Raw genomic sequence first — 15537 nt, 5'->3', positions numbered from 1 at the left:
TCCTAGCCGCACATGGAACCCACCCACCATTTTTGTACACTTGTACAACTAGCAGACCACTATAAAAGCAAGATCACTACAATCAGGTCCACCTTCAACAACATACCAACCCACCTCAATGAGATAATAATAAACCCTACAATAGGAGAAGCCATTGCAGCAGACAGGACCTGGACCAACTTCCCAGTAGTACAATGGACTGACATGAACCGACTCTACAAAAAATATAGCCAAGCATCATGCGACCTGAACAACTGTCCCTCATATCTGCTAACAAATGCCTCCCCCAAATTTAGAGCCAGCCTCATGCAATGGATACAAACCACACTCACGGAAGGTCAATTCCCACAAGACTTTGGAGAGATCATAATCACTCCAATATTGAAAGATCATAAAGGCCCAATAGATACCCCCTCCAACTATAGACCCATCGCCTCAATACCATTATATGTTAAACTAATAGAAGGTCTAGTTGCTCAATACCTCACCAACTACCTGGAAGACTACAACCTACTTCACCCCTCACAATCAGGGTTCAGAACCAACCATAGCACAAAGACACTACTAGTAACTCTACTAGACACAGCCCAACAGCACCATAACAAAGGAAGAAGGATGCTGATAATTCAACTCGATCTCTCTGCAGCTTTTGACCTGGTAGACCACACCATACTACTTCATTTTTTTAATTTTTTTTTTTATAATTCTTTATTCATTTTAAAACTTTCATCAAGTGTACAAAAATTGCAACACAATAACATAGATTTAACCACTTACATCTTATCATTATAACATAGTTGTAAATATAACCCTCCCTCTCCCATCCTGAAATCCTTTTAGTCATTTTTATTTTTCATATAATAGAAACCCTCCCCCACCCCACCCTTATCTTACATATTAAATATAGAAATATTAGGAAAATGGCATCAATCATGACAAAAGGACATTAATGGTTCCCAAATTTTAATGAAGTTTTTATAATTTCCATTTTGCACCGCTATTGATCTTTCCATTCTGTATATGTGGCAAACTGAATTCCACCAAAATTTAAAATTGAGCCTACTATGGTCTTTCCAGTTATTAGTAATATGTTGAATGGCTACTCCGGTCAAAATCAATAAAAGTTTGTTATTACACATTGATATCTGACTCTTTTTTCTCATAGACATACCAAAAAGTACAGTATCATAAGTTAATGCTACGTGATTTTCCAATAAACAATTTACTTGATCCCAGATTGAGTTCCAAAAGGCTAAGATATGGGGACAATAAAACAAAAGATGATCTAAAGTCCCTATATCCAGATTACAATGCCAGCATCTATTAGACACCATACTACTTCAGATACTAGAAGCCATAGGGATTTCAGGAGGGGTATACAACTGGTGCCAAGGATTCCTTAAAACAAGAACATACAGAGTAAAGATAAACGATCTTAAATCAGATCCCTGGTCCAACCCCTGCGGAGTACCACAAGGGTCACCACTGTCGCCCATGCTCTTCAACCTCTTCAATTCATCCCTTGGTACCACTCTAGATAACCTAGACGTAACCTCATTCAGCTATGCAGATGACATAACCATACTCCTCCCCTTTGACGCACCAGATCCCACTTCAACAGATAATCTGAAAAAAAAACACTAGAAGCAGTGGAAAAATGGATGACAGACCACAAATTGAAGCTGAACTCGGACAAAACGAAATTTCTATTGCTTGAAAAGGACAAAACCCCATCCATAACAGAATTAGAAATAAATGCCACCAAATACCCTATACAGTCCGCTTTCAAACTCCTAGGAGTGACGATACATAGATGCTGCACAATGCAGGTCCAAATCAACAAGACCACTCAAAAAGCATTTCTAACCATGCGCAATCTACAAAAAATAAGAAAATTCTTCGACAAAGAGCAATATAGGCTCATAGTCCAATCCCTAGCCCTAGGTCTAGTGGACTACGGTAATATCCTCTACCTACCATGCCCCACAAACTTTTTTTTTTTTTATAATTCTTTATTCATTTTTAAACTTTCAGCAAGTGCACAATATAAGTAATACATAGATTTACTAACATCACTTGATAAATCTATCAAGATCATAACAAAGATATATATATCTAAACCCTTCTTCCCCCCTCCCTTTCCATACAATTATTTAATTGAATCATGCCCCACAAACTTGATAAAACAATTATAGACTGTACAAGATACAGCCCTCAGACTGATCTATTCACTTGGAAAATTTGACCACATCACCAATGCCTACCTAGATTCACACTGGCTACCTATACAAGCACGAACTCAATTCAAATTATACTGTCTATTATTCAAAGCAATAAACGGTACTGCCCCCACCTACCTAAATAATTGCCTAAATCAGAACCTTACAACCAGACAAAGGAGGCTCTAACCCCATTTTCCTACTCCCCATTCAAAGGTACTCAGCGCAAGAAGATTTATGACAACCTACTAGCGACGCAGGCAGCAAAACTAGACCCCTCCATCACTAACTTGCTGACAGCAACAAGCAACTTCAAATCATTTCGAAAAGAAATCAAAACCCTGCTATTCAAAAAATTTATCCAGTTATCTTAACTCTCCCCTTATCCTTCCCCCTCCCTTCGTAAATTCCCCCTCAAATTGCTACTCATCTTGCACTTTCTCCTCAAAGACTCAACTATGAAACCAGTCCCCTAAATTGTAATTTCCCTGTAAATGTCCAGTTTTCTTCCGATTTCTACTCATCTTGTAATTGCTCCTATGTTCGCTACCCATCTTGTAATTTCTCCTCTAAGACTCTATTATGTAACCAGCCCCCTAGAGTGTAATTTTCCTGGAAATGTCCAGTTATCTTCTGATGTAATCCGCCTAGAACTGCAAGGTACAGGCAGAATAGAAGTCACTAATGTAATGTAATGTAATTATTCCTGCCTGACCACCACAGTTCTTCCTTTGCCTCTTCATTTATTTGTTTATGAAACTGTATATACCACTAATGGGATACAGATCATTCAAGATGTTTGAAACATGCTTGTGCCTCATCTCATTTCCTGTCTACTTCCTCAAGAGCAATGGTCTTCAATAATTTTTAAGCAAGGGCCACATTGGCTCCAAAGTGGCTGAATGAGAGCTGCTGTATTCCTACACAGAGCCATGATACTGCTGAAAAGCATATGCCAATGACATCATATCCCCAACAGTGTCTCTCAATATCTCTTACCACAATGATGGCAATGTATCTCAGGAGGCTTTCAATATCACATACACCACTTACCATAAAGCTTTCCACATTACTATTCCTCAGGACCTCATCAATACCACTCAGGGCTCAATTGCTCTCATAGCCTGAAGCTTTATGTATATAATCATCACTGGTCCATTCATTTATCTACTATAATAAAACCCTAAGCGCGCATGCGCACTCCTACCTGCGTGTTCCGTGATCTGTATGTCCGTGGCGGCAGGAGTGTGCATGTGCGCTTAGGGTTCTATTACCTTGGGAGAAAAAACGGCACCACACTCGCGGAACCCCAAGGATGTTCTGAGCGAAGTTATTTTTAAGTTCTAAGCCGCGGTGGCAGCTCATCTCACGAGCCCCACCTGAGTCGGAGAAGACTTCCAATGCAGGTGGGGATCGTGAAACGAGCCGCCGTGGCAGCTTTAAACTTAAAAATACCTCCGGCACAGAACTAAACAGTCGGCGAAATAACGGACATTGCACGCGATTCCGGCCGCTCCTCATACACACTAGCAGGCAAAACAGCTTCCCACGCACGCGAGCAACCTCTAAGCGCGGGCCACCCTGCTCTTCAGCTCCTCCAGGCAGCAAGAACCTATCCACAGCCAGGAAGTACTGTAAGGCCCTCTGCTGCTCTTCTGTCTGCCCTCCTCTTCTAAACAGCCAGATGCTGGACAGAGGAATCAGGTAAGGGGTGCTGCACTACAGGGGGAGCAGGGAAGAGGTGCTGCTGGGCAGGGGGGAGGAAATAGGAAGTGAGGCCTACTGCTGGACAGGGGGAGCAGGGAACAGGTGCTGCTGGGCAGGGGGGAAGGTAAAACGAAGGGAGAAGGGCTGCTGCTGGACAGGGGGAGCAGTGAAGGGGTGGTGGTGGACACAGAGGAGGTAAAAGGGAGAAGGGCTACTGATGGACGGGGGAGGAAAGAGAGACAGAAAGAAAAACAGACAGCAGGAGGGAGACAGACAGAAAGAAAGACAGACAGACATACAGAAAGCAACCAAGGAGAGAAAAAAAAAGAAAGACAAAGACACACATCTATTCTAGCACCCGTTAATGTAATGGGCTTAAAGACTAGTTTAATATATTATTTTACTTCTTATTAGTTAGTTCTTTATATATCTATAGTCATATTTCTTCAATAGATATTTTGTTAAAGTTAAGCACTTAGCTTTCAAGCCGAACAATGTTCGGTCATGGGGAAATTCAGTCCGACACGTGACATGTTTCGCTAGTCACTGTATCAAGGACACCCCTGAGAACATAAGGGGAATTATTTGAAAACTCTCCCCATTTCCCCAAGATTATAATTTCACTTACCAAAAACCCCTGAGCGCTAAATGCCTCTCTTGCCAGTCTCTCCCTGGACCAAGATGGTGTCAGCGTCTCTGCGAGAGATTTAAAATTCTAGCTGAGACTCTGCCCTCTTACTTAACCCATCCAATCAGAATCCTACCTGGTTAAAAAAAGGCTAGCCCATTCGATTTCTGCATTTAACCCCAATGGAGCCACTGTTGTTAACTCATAAATCCATCTTTGCTCTCTCCAGTTTAGAAATTATTCTAAATTTCCACCCTCCCTCCCATCAGAAATCTGATCAATAATTCTCCATTGGCTCTGTTCCATAGTCTGCTCTTCATCTTCCCAATGTTGAACCAAGGGAGCTTGCATTACTTTATTAGATATTTTTGATTTATGTTCATAAAGCCTAATTTTAATTTGATGTTTTGTACGGCCAATATAAATCAAGTCACAAGGACACCGAGGGCTCCTTTTACTAAGGTGCACTAGCATTTTTAGCATGCACAAATCAAGCGCTAAACAAAAAAATACTAATGCAAGTTCTATGGAGGCATTAGCGTTTAGTGCGTGCGCTAAAACCGCTAGCGCACCTTAGTTAAAGGAGCCCTGAATCATGTAGATAACATTAGTGCTTTCACATGTCGCCCTGGATCTTGCTGTCACTATCCTACCAATATTAGGAATTGTCCAGGTATCGCTTCTGTCATTTGGGCACACCAATGACAGTGTCTGCATTTTAAATGGGTCCAAATAATCCTTTGTGCTGATACTCCAAATTTCTGATGATAAAATCTATCTCCAATAGTTTTACCCCTCTCAAATACTATCACTGGATTATTGTGGAAACATAGATATAATTATAGCACCCTCCAATGATTTTTTTATACTCATCATTAGGAACTGTGCTGGTCTAGAAAATGGAAGAACACATACTATTTTAGATTCAGGAGTACGTGTTGACTCTTGCAATAACACATCTCTCTGCACAAATCCAGCTCTAATATAGGCTCTTTTTATTGAGTGTTTTGGATAGCCGCGCTCTAAAAATCTGGTTTCTAACAATAAGGCTTGATGTTTATATTTGCTCAATGTCGAGCATATTCTTCTTATCCGTAGAAATTGTCCAATTGGTAAGTTGTAATTTAAATTATATGGGTGGAAACTTGAAAAATGTAATAAAGAATTTCTTTGTATTTTTTTTCTATATAATGTTGTCTCAAAGCCTCCAATAGTTTTAGAGACTTGAATATCCAAAAAATCAATATGCTTTCGATGAGATTTCATAGTAAAATGTAGATTTTCATCTCCAGTATTCAACCAATGACTAAAGGACTGCAATTTGGCTTCTGTTCCGATCCAAATCAATACCATAATTCAATCTTCTGAAAAAAAGCTGATGGGTACAACCATGTTCTTTCAAATGTATCCACATACAAAGTCGCGACAGAGGGGGGTTAATGTAGCCCCATCATCATGCTTTGTAGCTGCTGATAAACCTCATCCTGGTACAAGAAATAGTTTTCTTTAATCACCATCTCTGCTAGATACATTAAGAACTCAGTAGGAACGCGTTGATATATTTCTTGTTGTTCTAGTGTCTCTTGAATCACTTCCAGTGCACCACTCTGAGGGAAGTTAGTGTACAGAGTGTACTTTGCATTAAGAATATTAATAGATCATAATAATCTTATAATACTGTGGGCAGATAAGGGAAGTATGACTGTTATATATTAGATAGAACAGCTTATGAGAAAGAAGCACAAAGACAGTTGACTGATACGGTAGCATATCGAAAAGTAGATCAAGATCCTACAATGCGCCTACAAAAAGATATTGGGTCATGGGTGGATCAATTTTTTCAGTTGGGAAAACTTACACTTAAGGAGCAACAGGTTTTGAAAGAAAAATATCTGAAAAAACCTAGCATATATTTCCTGCCCAAGATCCATAAAACTCTATGTGAACCTCCTGTATGCCTGATAGTGAATACTAAGGGCCGGATTCTGTATAGTAGGGATCTCAAAGTCCCTTCTTGAGGGCCGCAATCCAGTCGAGTTTTCAGGATTTCCCCAATGAATATGCATTGAAAGCAGCGCATGCACATAGATCTCACGCATATTCATTGGGGAAATCTTGAAAACCCGACTGGATTGCGGCCCTCAAGGAGGGACTTTGAGACCCCTGCTGTATAGTATGCCCGGTCTTAGAAGCCGACAGGCATCCTATATTGAATCGGACCAAGGCTACCTAAAAAAAACGATTCTTTAGCCGATGTCCATGTTACAGACACCGGTTAGAGAATCGGGTTATTGTAGACGTGGCCGACAGATGACATTTAATGTGGACAAATCCAAAGTGATGCACATGGGAAAGAATAATCCAAATCATAGTTACCAGATGTTAGGTTCACCTAAGGAGTCAGCACCCAAAAAATAAATTTAGGTATCATTGTAGACAATACGTTGTAACCTGGTGGCCAAAAAACCAAACAGGAAACTAGGAATTATTAGAAAAGGGATGATAAATAAGACTAAGAATATTATAATGTGATCAATTCTGCTCGCCATGTTTCAAAAAAGATATTGTGGAATTAGAAAAGGTTCAAAGAAGAGCAACCAAAATGATAGAGGGTAAATTATAACCAGTAAATTGTATATTAGTATTAGACCCTAAATATGTGTCTAGCTAGATAAAACTTGTATCGGAAACATGTACTGAAATTATGGCTAATCTAGTGTAAATTGTAACCTATTAACTATATACTATGGGTAGCTTCACTAAGGACACCGATCATGTCCCGACCTCTTTGCGACCTGATTCACTAACCTCGTGGCCGATCATCCCCTGATCCGATCTGCACATGCAAATGAAGAGAAACGGCATGCAAAGTAGGAAGGACGCGATTCACTAAACAAATGCAGGCACACCGACTGGGCTGGCTGATCCAAAAACAAGCGACTGCTGAGGACCAGTCCCTTGTGTAAAAACCCTGCTCTCTGCCCCGATTCTCCTATTCTGCTCTCTGCCGTGATTCTCCTTCTCTGGCCGCCCTGCTCTCTGTCCTAATCTCCTTCTGCCCCGATCTCCTTCTGCTCTCTGTGGGAAGGGTGGAAGGGGAGGGTATAAATATATGTTTTTAAGATGATGTTAAAAGAAGTACAAGTGATGTTTACAAGGTTTAAATGACGTAATATTGTGTTCTTGATGTAAGATGGAAAAATGAATAAAGAATTTGAAAAAAAAAAAGAAAAAGTAAAAAACAAAAGTAGTGGGGGGCGTGGCTTGGAGCCGCAGTAAGATGGTCGGGTGATAGTGCAGCTCCTCTACAACAGGTTAAAAATATAAGAAAATAAGCTGTCCAGTTTAATTATTTGAACTTTTCCTGCACTTGCCTTTAATGGTATGGCATCGAGTAAACAAATGAAGGGGGAAATAGCCGGTACGAGTGCTGGTTCAGCGAAGAGATCAAAAATAGAGCCGGTGACTCCTTCAAAAGTGCCGCTGCAAAAGGATGACAGCATTGATATCAGCGATGAGCTTAGACAAATTAAGGAGATAGTTTTGGGTAATTCGCTAAAAATACAAGAAGCGATTGATGAAGTGGCCAGCCTCACACGAAGAATGTCAGCTATGGAAGTGAAAGTGGATCAGGTAGAACGAAGGACTGAAGCGAACGAATTTGAAATCCAGCAGTTAAAGATAGAAAAAAAAACCCAATTGAAAACTTATCAAAAGAGCTTGAAGATTGTATTAACCAGGGGAAAAGAAATAACTTGAGAATAATAGGGATCCCGGAAGGAGTGGAAAAAAACGATCCGGTGGCATTTTTGGAGAAGTTTTTACCCAAGATCTTGCCACTTAAATTTGCATACTCGATGGAGTTTGAAAGAGCTCACAGAATACCGACTCGGAGGTTAAACAAGCAGCTGGGACCGCGTCCTTTAATTTTCAGGTTATTGAGACACCAGCAAGTGATTGAAATCCTCAGATTGGCAAAAGAAAACCGGAATTTGAAGTGTCAGGATTCAAAAATCTTCATTGTGCCTGACTTTGCAAAGAATACTGCACAAAAGAGAGAGAAGCTGCTGGAGCTGAGGCCAAAATTGAAAAGTATTGGGGCTAGGTATGGACTGGTTTATCCAGCCATAATGAAAGTCACTTATGATAACAAGACTTTCAATTTTGAGGACCCTGCAAAATTACAGGAATTTTTGGATAATTGTGAACATCCCATGTCTTCATAAGGTACTTTTATTAGTGGAAATATAAAGGTTTGGAGGGATGGAATCTTTTCAAGCTAACAATCTAAACGGTCATGGTTACTAGCTGCTGATGTCAACATTCTCTTTTATCTGCCTGTTTGGTTTATTCATCACTTATAGAGAATGCTACGTGGATAATTATGCACTTCATGCAAAGTGTATACTGCAATAGATGTGAAGGAGTTGCTGATGTATAAATTGGAGGAATGGTTATGAAGACATTTATGGAATTGTTATGAGTGATTCTGTTTCTTTCTTGACTGAGATAATGGTCACAAAATCCTGCTTTTGACGGATCTCTGCTCTCTTGGTTGGTTGAGATACTGTGTGGAGGTATAAGCGGATCATATTTATGGTTTTTATTGGATTTGTTATGATCCTGAAGGTTTGACTGAAATGGTTAAGCATAGTATGATGCTGTTGGATTTTATTTTATATAACTGGCATCATTCTAATGCTTCTGGCCTAATCTGAAGTGGCTGAAAAAGAATGTGGAGGAATGAGAATTTGCATACGTCATTATTATAAAGTTGTACTACGCATATTTTTGGGCTAAACCATTTTTGTGCAATGATTAGTATAACCTGAATATGGATTGAGACTGACAGGGTTAGTTTGGAAATGAAAGTGACATTATACTATCTCATGCAGTAAACATTAAAGAATGGGGTCATAGAAATGGAAATAGTAGGATGGATAGAATATTAAATATTAAGATTTCAAATACCAAATCTTAATATGATAGAAAATCTTTTAAAATATATACTGATTGCGTTCTAGGAGATTCTTAATATTATTTTGTTTTAATTTTATGAGTTATTTCATACAGGTTTTTTAAAATTTTATTTTAAAGATTTTTAATAAAAAACTGATATACATTTTATTAATGTTATAAATTTTGTTTTATTAGGGCGCATTATGGGTTTGGTTTATTAGTTATATAAATGAATGTAGTTTAGCTAACCTTATAGCTATTTATGTTCATTTTTTATTAGTAAATGATAAGAAGATGAATATGAACGGATGCTATTTTATAGTTAAAATAATAGAAAGTGATGTGTATTCTTTATGAATTTGAGTAAAACTATGAAATTAGAGGAAATGTATTTTTGGTAAACAAGGTTAATGGTTATATAAGTATCTAAAAGTGATATATTACAAGGGTAGTGGAAAGTAATGAATGGGTATGGTTAATTAAATAATTTTGGGTCAATTTGGGAATTTCAAATAGGTTTATTTGAGAAGGTTTTTGTTTTTGGTTTTATATGGGAGGAGAGTATTTTATATAGGATAATTTGAGCTTCATGGGGTAAATGAGTTATTTTATCAAAATTTAATTTTTGGAAGTATCAGATTAATTAGTTATAATTTGGGCTGATTATTTTAGATAGCTTATTATATCTGGAATATAAGATACAAATGTTAACCTGTAGGAGTTTGTTGTCACCCGATACCAAATGTGTGTTTCCAAGTTTTCACTTTTATTTAGGGGGTGTTGGGTGGGGAGAGGGGAAGTTGGGTTTGGGGGGGAGGGATTTTGTTTCTTTAAAATCTGATTTTGGGAAAGGTAGTAATTTAATATGTTTTCAGTATAATTATATTCATTGGAAGATTTATGGCAATGTAATTATACAATTTCACAATGAATCCTATATAATAAAAAGCTAGCCGCGCATGCGCACTCCTATTTGCGTGTTCCATGCGCTGTAGGTCTGTGGCCGAAGGAGTGCGCATGTGCGCTTATACGTCACCAGCCGATCGCCTCCACAAGCAGGACCGCAGCCAGCCGCCGATCTCCGTTCCTCCTGCACCATGGCACGCCAGGCATGTCCCTGCCTCCCCCGCCTCGGGCTCCTGGGGGCCGGCGGTGCGAGCCACCCGGCCGGTGCTGAGGCCCCGCCTCCCCGCTTCCGCCCTACATGGCGCCGCCAGACCCGACAAAACGGCCCTACACTCACAGACCCGCGAGCAGGATTGCCATGGAAACCCAGCCGGAATAACATGCAGTTGCGCAAGGGTCAGTGAGAGGGGATCAGGAGCTAAAGAGAGATTGAAAAAAACAAACAAATAACAGTGGACAAGGAGAGAGAGACACACAGACAGTCACAGAAGGACAGGGGGCTAAAGAGACAGATTGAAAAAATAACAAAACACAGAGGACAAGGAGAGAGACACACACAGACACTCATAGAAGGACAGGGGGCTAAAGAGACAGATTGAAAAAATAACAAAACACAGAGGACAAGGAGAGAGAGAGACACAGGAAAAAAATGACAAACAGACATACAGCAGCCAAGGAAACAGACATACTTACATACAGCGTCCAAGTAGACAGACAGACAGAGAGACAGTGGGCAAGGAGACAGCAAAAAAAAATACAAACAGCCAAGGAGACAAACAGAAAAAAATAAAAAATACAATGCCCAAGGATAAATTCAGGAAAAAAAAACATACAGACATACAGTGGCCAAGGAGTTAGACTGCAAAAAAGACATACAGACATACAGCAGCCAATGAGACAGACAGACTGACAGCGACCAAGTAGACAATCAGCAAAAAAAACACAAACAAACACAGAAAGCAAAAAAAGAGAAACATACAGCGGCCAAGGAGACAGGCATGCAACAAATAGGAAAAATATAAAAACTTTTAATAAATCAACCATACGTGAAGAAGGAAAAAAAAAAAAGGAAGAGACACCTACAGGGAAACACAGGATCAAGAGCATACAGAGAAAACAGAAGTTTGCAGGAATCAGGAACATATAGAGAAAGGAGAGCAGAGACCCCTGCAAGAAGAGAAAAATAGCAAAGAGACTGGGGATGAGAAAGAGAGCAGAGATGCTTGCAGGGAGAAAAAGCTAAGCAGTAATGTTACAGCTTGAGAGTGCAGACTGAGGAAGAAAGCAGAAACAGCGCTACACAGGGAAATGGAGGGAGGAAAGAGACAGAAAGAAAAATACAGACAGACATAAATTCTAGCACCCATTAATGTAACGACTAGTTACATTAACGACTAGTTACATTAACGACTAGTTTTAAAATAATTTCCCTAAATGTAAATGGCTTAAACCATCCGATTAAGAGGAAAAAAACGCTCTTATTTTAAAAAAATCAGAATGCGGAGATTTGTTTTATCCAAGAGACTCATCTGTCTGCTGAGGAATCTAAAAATCTGATGGGTAATTGGGTAAAACATTGTTTTTTTGCCCCTGCTGTGGGGAAAAAAGCTAGAGTTGCTATTTTGGTTAGCAGAAAATGTAATGCAGTATTTAATAAAATAGCTTCAGATCCTCTAGGAAGATGGTTGCATGTTGACATGAGTTTGAGTAATACTACCATGGCGCTTTTTAATGTATATGCCCCTAATTCGAATCAAATATAATTTTTTAAGTCTCTACAACAGTTGGTCCTGTCACTGGCCGCTTCTAATTTAGTAGTAGCGGGAGATTTTAATGCTGTAATGGATTCTTTAATGGATAAAAAGCCTAGCAAAATTATAAAGTCATTAGGTTTGGATAATTTTGTACAGTCTTCTAATTTAAAAGATATATGGCGTATTCTTCATTTTAATGATCGAGAATTTTCTTTTTGTTCCCATGTTCATAAATCATTTTCAAGAATTGATTATGTTTTTATTTCAGATAATTTAATACATCAAGTAACACAAGCCTCCGTTGATCCTATCATTTTGTCTGATCATGGGGGTGTGTGGGTGGAATTTAATGGTATTGATCAAGATAATAGTAGACCAATATAGAGATTTGATAATGCTTTGCTTGCAGATCAAAAATTTTGTGAGGAATTTCAATTAAAGATGGATGAATATTTTCAAATTAATAATACAGAGGAAGTCTCATTGGAAACTTTATGGGATGCTTTTAAGTTAACGATGAGAGGGCAAATCATTTCATATTCAGCATATGTAAAGAAGCAAAAAAAAACAATTTTTTAGCTTAGAACAAGAAATAAAACTTTTAGAATCAAAATTGGTTGAGAAATGGGAACATTCCACATTGCAAGCTCTTTTAAAAAATAAATGTAAGTACAATGAGATTTCTTCTAAGTTAATAAGAAATGATATTTTTTCGCAGCAAGCTCTGTATTATGGAAGCTCTAATAAGGCAGGAAGATTATTGGCTAATTATCTTAAAGAAAAAAAAGGAAAAAAAAATTAGTATAATTAAAGATGAAAAAGGAGATACACACTCTCAAATCGGTCCTATTTTAAAACAATTTTTAAATTTCTATAAAGCCCTGTATTCTTCTGAGCCTTATTTGGATAGAGAAAAAGATGGGTTTGAATTTTTAAATTTAATTGTGAGTCCAAAAGTTCCTGATCATATAAAAAGTTTAGAAGAACCAATATCACTAACAGAATTACAAACAGCATTGAAGTCTCTTAGAGTTGGGACCGCTCCAGGTGGTGATGGATATACTGTAGAGTTTTATAAATATTTTCAAATTACCTTGTTGCCCCATTTATTAAAGTTATATTTGACCCAACTGAATAAAGGTTGTATTACAGGTACTATGACAGAATCATTAACTATTGTTTTGCCGAAGCCAAATAAAGATGCCACATTGGTTTCAAATTACAGGCCTATTTCTTTAATTAATGTGGATGGGAAATTATTGGCTAAACTTGAAATAAATTCTCAGATTCTTTTCCATCTTGATTTGATCCAGGTCTGATTTATCCAGGTCTGTATCTTGATAACTCAGAAGTCCTAAGAATTTAAAGACCCACAGAATATGAATTCCTATGCAGTATTTTATAAATACCATCTCCAGAGTTCAGGTGATAACCTCTAAGTGTTTCCTATGTTTGTGAGGAATACCTTTAACAAATCAAGCACTTTTAAGCATAAAAAAGGTAAAAAAAAAAAAAACCAAACCCCATAAAAATCTGCAACAACATTTTAATGTACTGTAATTATTCTCTTTGTTTCACTACTTACTTGCATGCTTAGAAATATTTAAATAGAGACTCACCCACTCACAGCTGACAGAAAGATGGAAATGGCCTTCAACAATTCACTCAAACAGGTACCAAACATGAAGCTGAATGGCAGGTTCAGAGCTTAACACAGTCAGCTTATTATACCAACTTAGGGAGTGAGGGCTGGAAAAGACGAAGTTTCAAATGAAACATTTTCCTGTGCATACTGGGCAGCATGGTAATAGTATTCATACCAGTAGGGCAACAATTAATGCTACATTAACCTGTAGGCTAAAGACTGACAAGCACCTCTTACACAGTGAACAGAAAATTTTAATGACAGGTTACAAATCACTAACAACAGATCAGCAATTTCATGTTTGAGTTCTTTCAGTACTTTTACTGCTCTTTAATTTGTTGCTTTGACTTAGTACATCTTCCAGGTTCACTGAGATTTCTTTCATTTTCTCTGCATCATCACCCTTGAAAATCATTTCTGGTAAAAGTAGATCTCTTACAGCTTCAGTAAAGACCAAATCAAAGAAGTCATTCATTCAGTTTCTCTTCTATGGCCTTGTTCTCTCTGAGTGCCCCTTTTACTTCATTATCTAACAGTCCCAGATTTCTTCATAGGCTTTCTGCTTCTGATATACCAGAAAAAATTACTAGGAGTTTTCACCTCTGTGGTAAGCTTCACTTTGTATTCTGTTACACAGTTACCGTTATTATATGTCCCTTTTTGTACTGCTATTACTCTTTCCATCTTAAAAATATGGCACAACAAATTCCACCAGAATGTATAATTAAGATTCTTATGATTTTTCCAATTGTTGGTAATATGTTGAATAACTAATAAAAGTTTGTTATTATGTGACGAAATTTGACTCTTTTTTCTCATAGCCATTCCAAATAAAACAGTATCATATGAGAGCGCAACATGGTTTTCCAATAAAGAATTTACTTGAGTCCAAATTGAATCCCAAAATGATTTAATGAAGGGACAATAATAAAGTAGATAGTCTAATGTCCCTGGTTCCAGATTACAAAGATATGGGGGCCATTGGAAAAATATTGTGATGAATAGACATCGTTCCTTTCTGTTCCTTTTCTTTTCTTTCTTAGTTTTATCTAGCACACTCAAGGGGGGAGGGGGGATTTGAGATGTAATTAAATATGAGATGTTATAATATTGTTGTATAATATTGCATATTCTCCTTTAATTGAACATGGGATGAAGGGGGAGAGGGAGGGAATTTACATTATTATAATTCATATGTTAGATAATTGAAGTGCTATATTGAAATTATTTTTATGATACATTTTTATGCACTTATTGTTTGATTTGAAAATGAATAAAGATTAAAAAAAATAATAATAATAACACAGTTACCGACACATCTACAGCATTCGGGTTTTACAATTGTAAAACCCGATGCAAAATAGCCAAGCAATTCAATCGCTTGGCTATTTTGCATGGGGTTTTACTCATTTGCATGGGTGGATCGGATCGTTAAGTAGGCAGTAGGCCGTTTAGTGAATCAGGTGGGTAGCAGGTGAAAACAGGTTTAGCGACAATCGCTGACTTTAGTGAATCGGGATCTTAAAGACATTTGTTTTCTCTCGCATTACAAAACATAAATGTTCACTGCTTTGACACTTTATTATCACCTTTCCTTACCTTCTTGTCTCCCTCCTTCCCCCCTCTCCCTACAAGACTGTCATTTGAATATTTTGATGTTTCACTCTGTCTACATTTGCTTACCTCTGATCCTAAGGAGGATTACCTTTGAAAGCTAAC

At 38.0% G+C, this 15537-nt stretch overlaps 1 protein-coding gene across 6 annotated transcripts in view; it reads right to left on the bottom strand.

Annotated features, from left to right (window-relative positions):
* ARMH1 (armadillo like helical domain containing 1) overlaps window positions 1-15537 on the bottom strand; it is a 130066-nt gene that overhangs the window by 93902 nt on the left and 20627 nt on the right. For all 6 annotated transcript variants that reach the window (XM_033916545.1, XM_033916543.1, XM_033916541.1 and 3 more), the window contains exon 3: window positions 13793-13861. In XM_033916545.1, coding sequence (XP_033772436.1) covers window positions 13793-13861 — 69 coding nt within the window. The remainder of the gene's footprint in view (window positions 1-13792; window positions 13862-15537) is intronic.

Source organism: Geotrypetes seraphini, chromosome 12 (assembly GCF_902459505.1).
Source record: "Geotrypetes seraphini chromosome 12, aGeoSer1.1, whole genome shotgun sequence".
NCBI classification, from domain to species: Eukaryota; Metazoa; Chordata; class Amphibia; order Gymnophiona; family Dermophiidae; genus Geotrypetes; species Geotrypetes seraphini.
The sequence above is the reverse complement of the archived record's forward strand: the minus strand, read 5'-3'. Positions and strand labels throughout refer to the sequence as shown.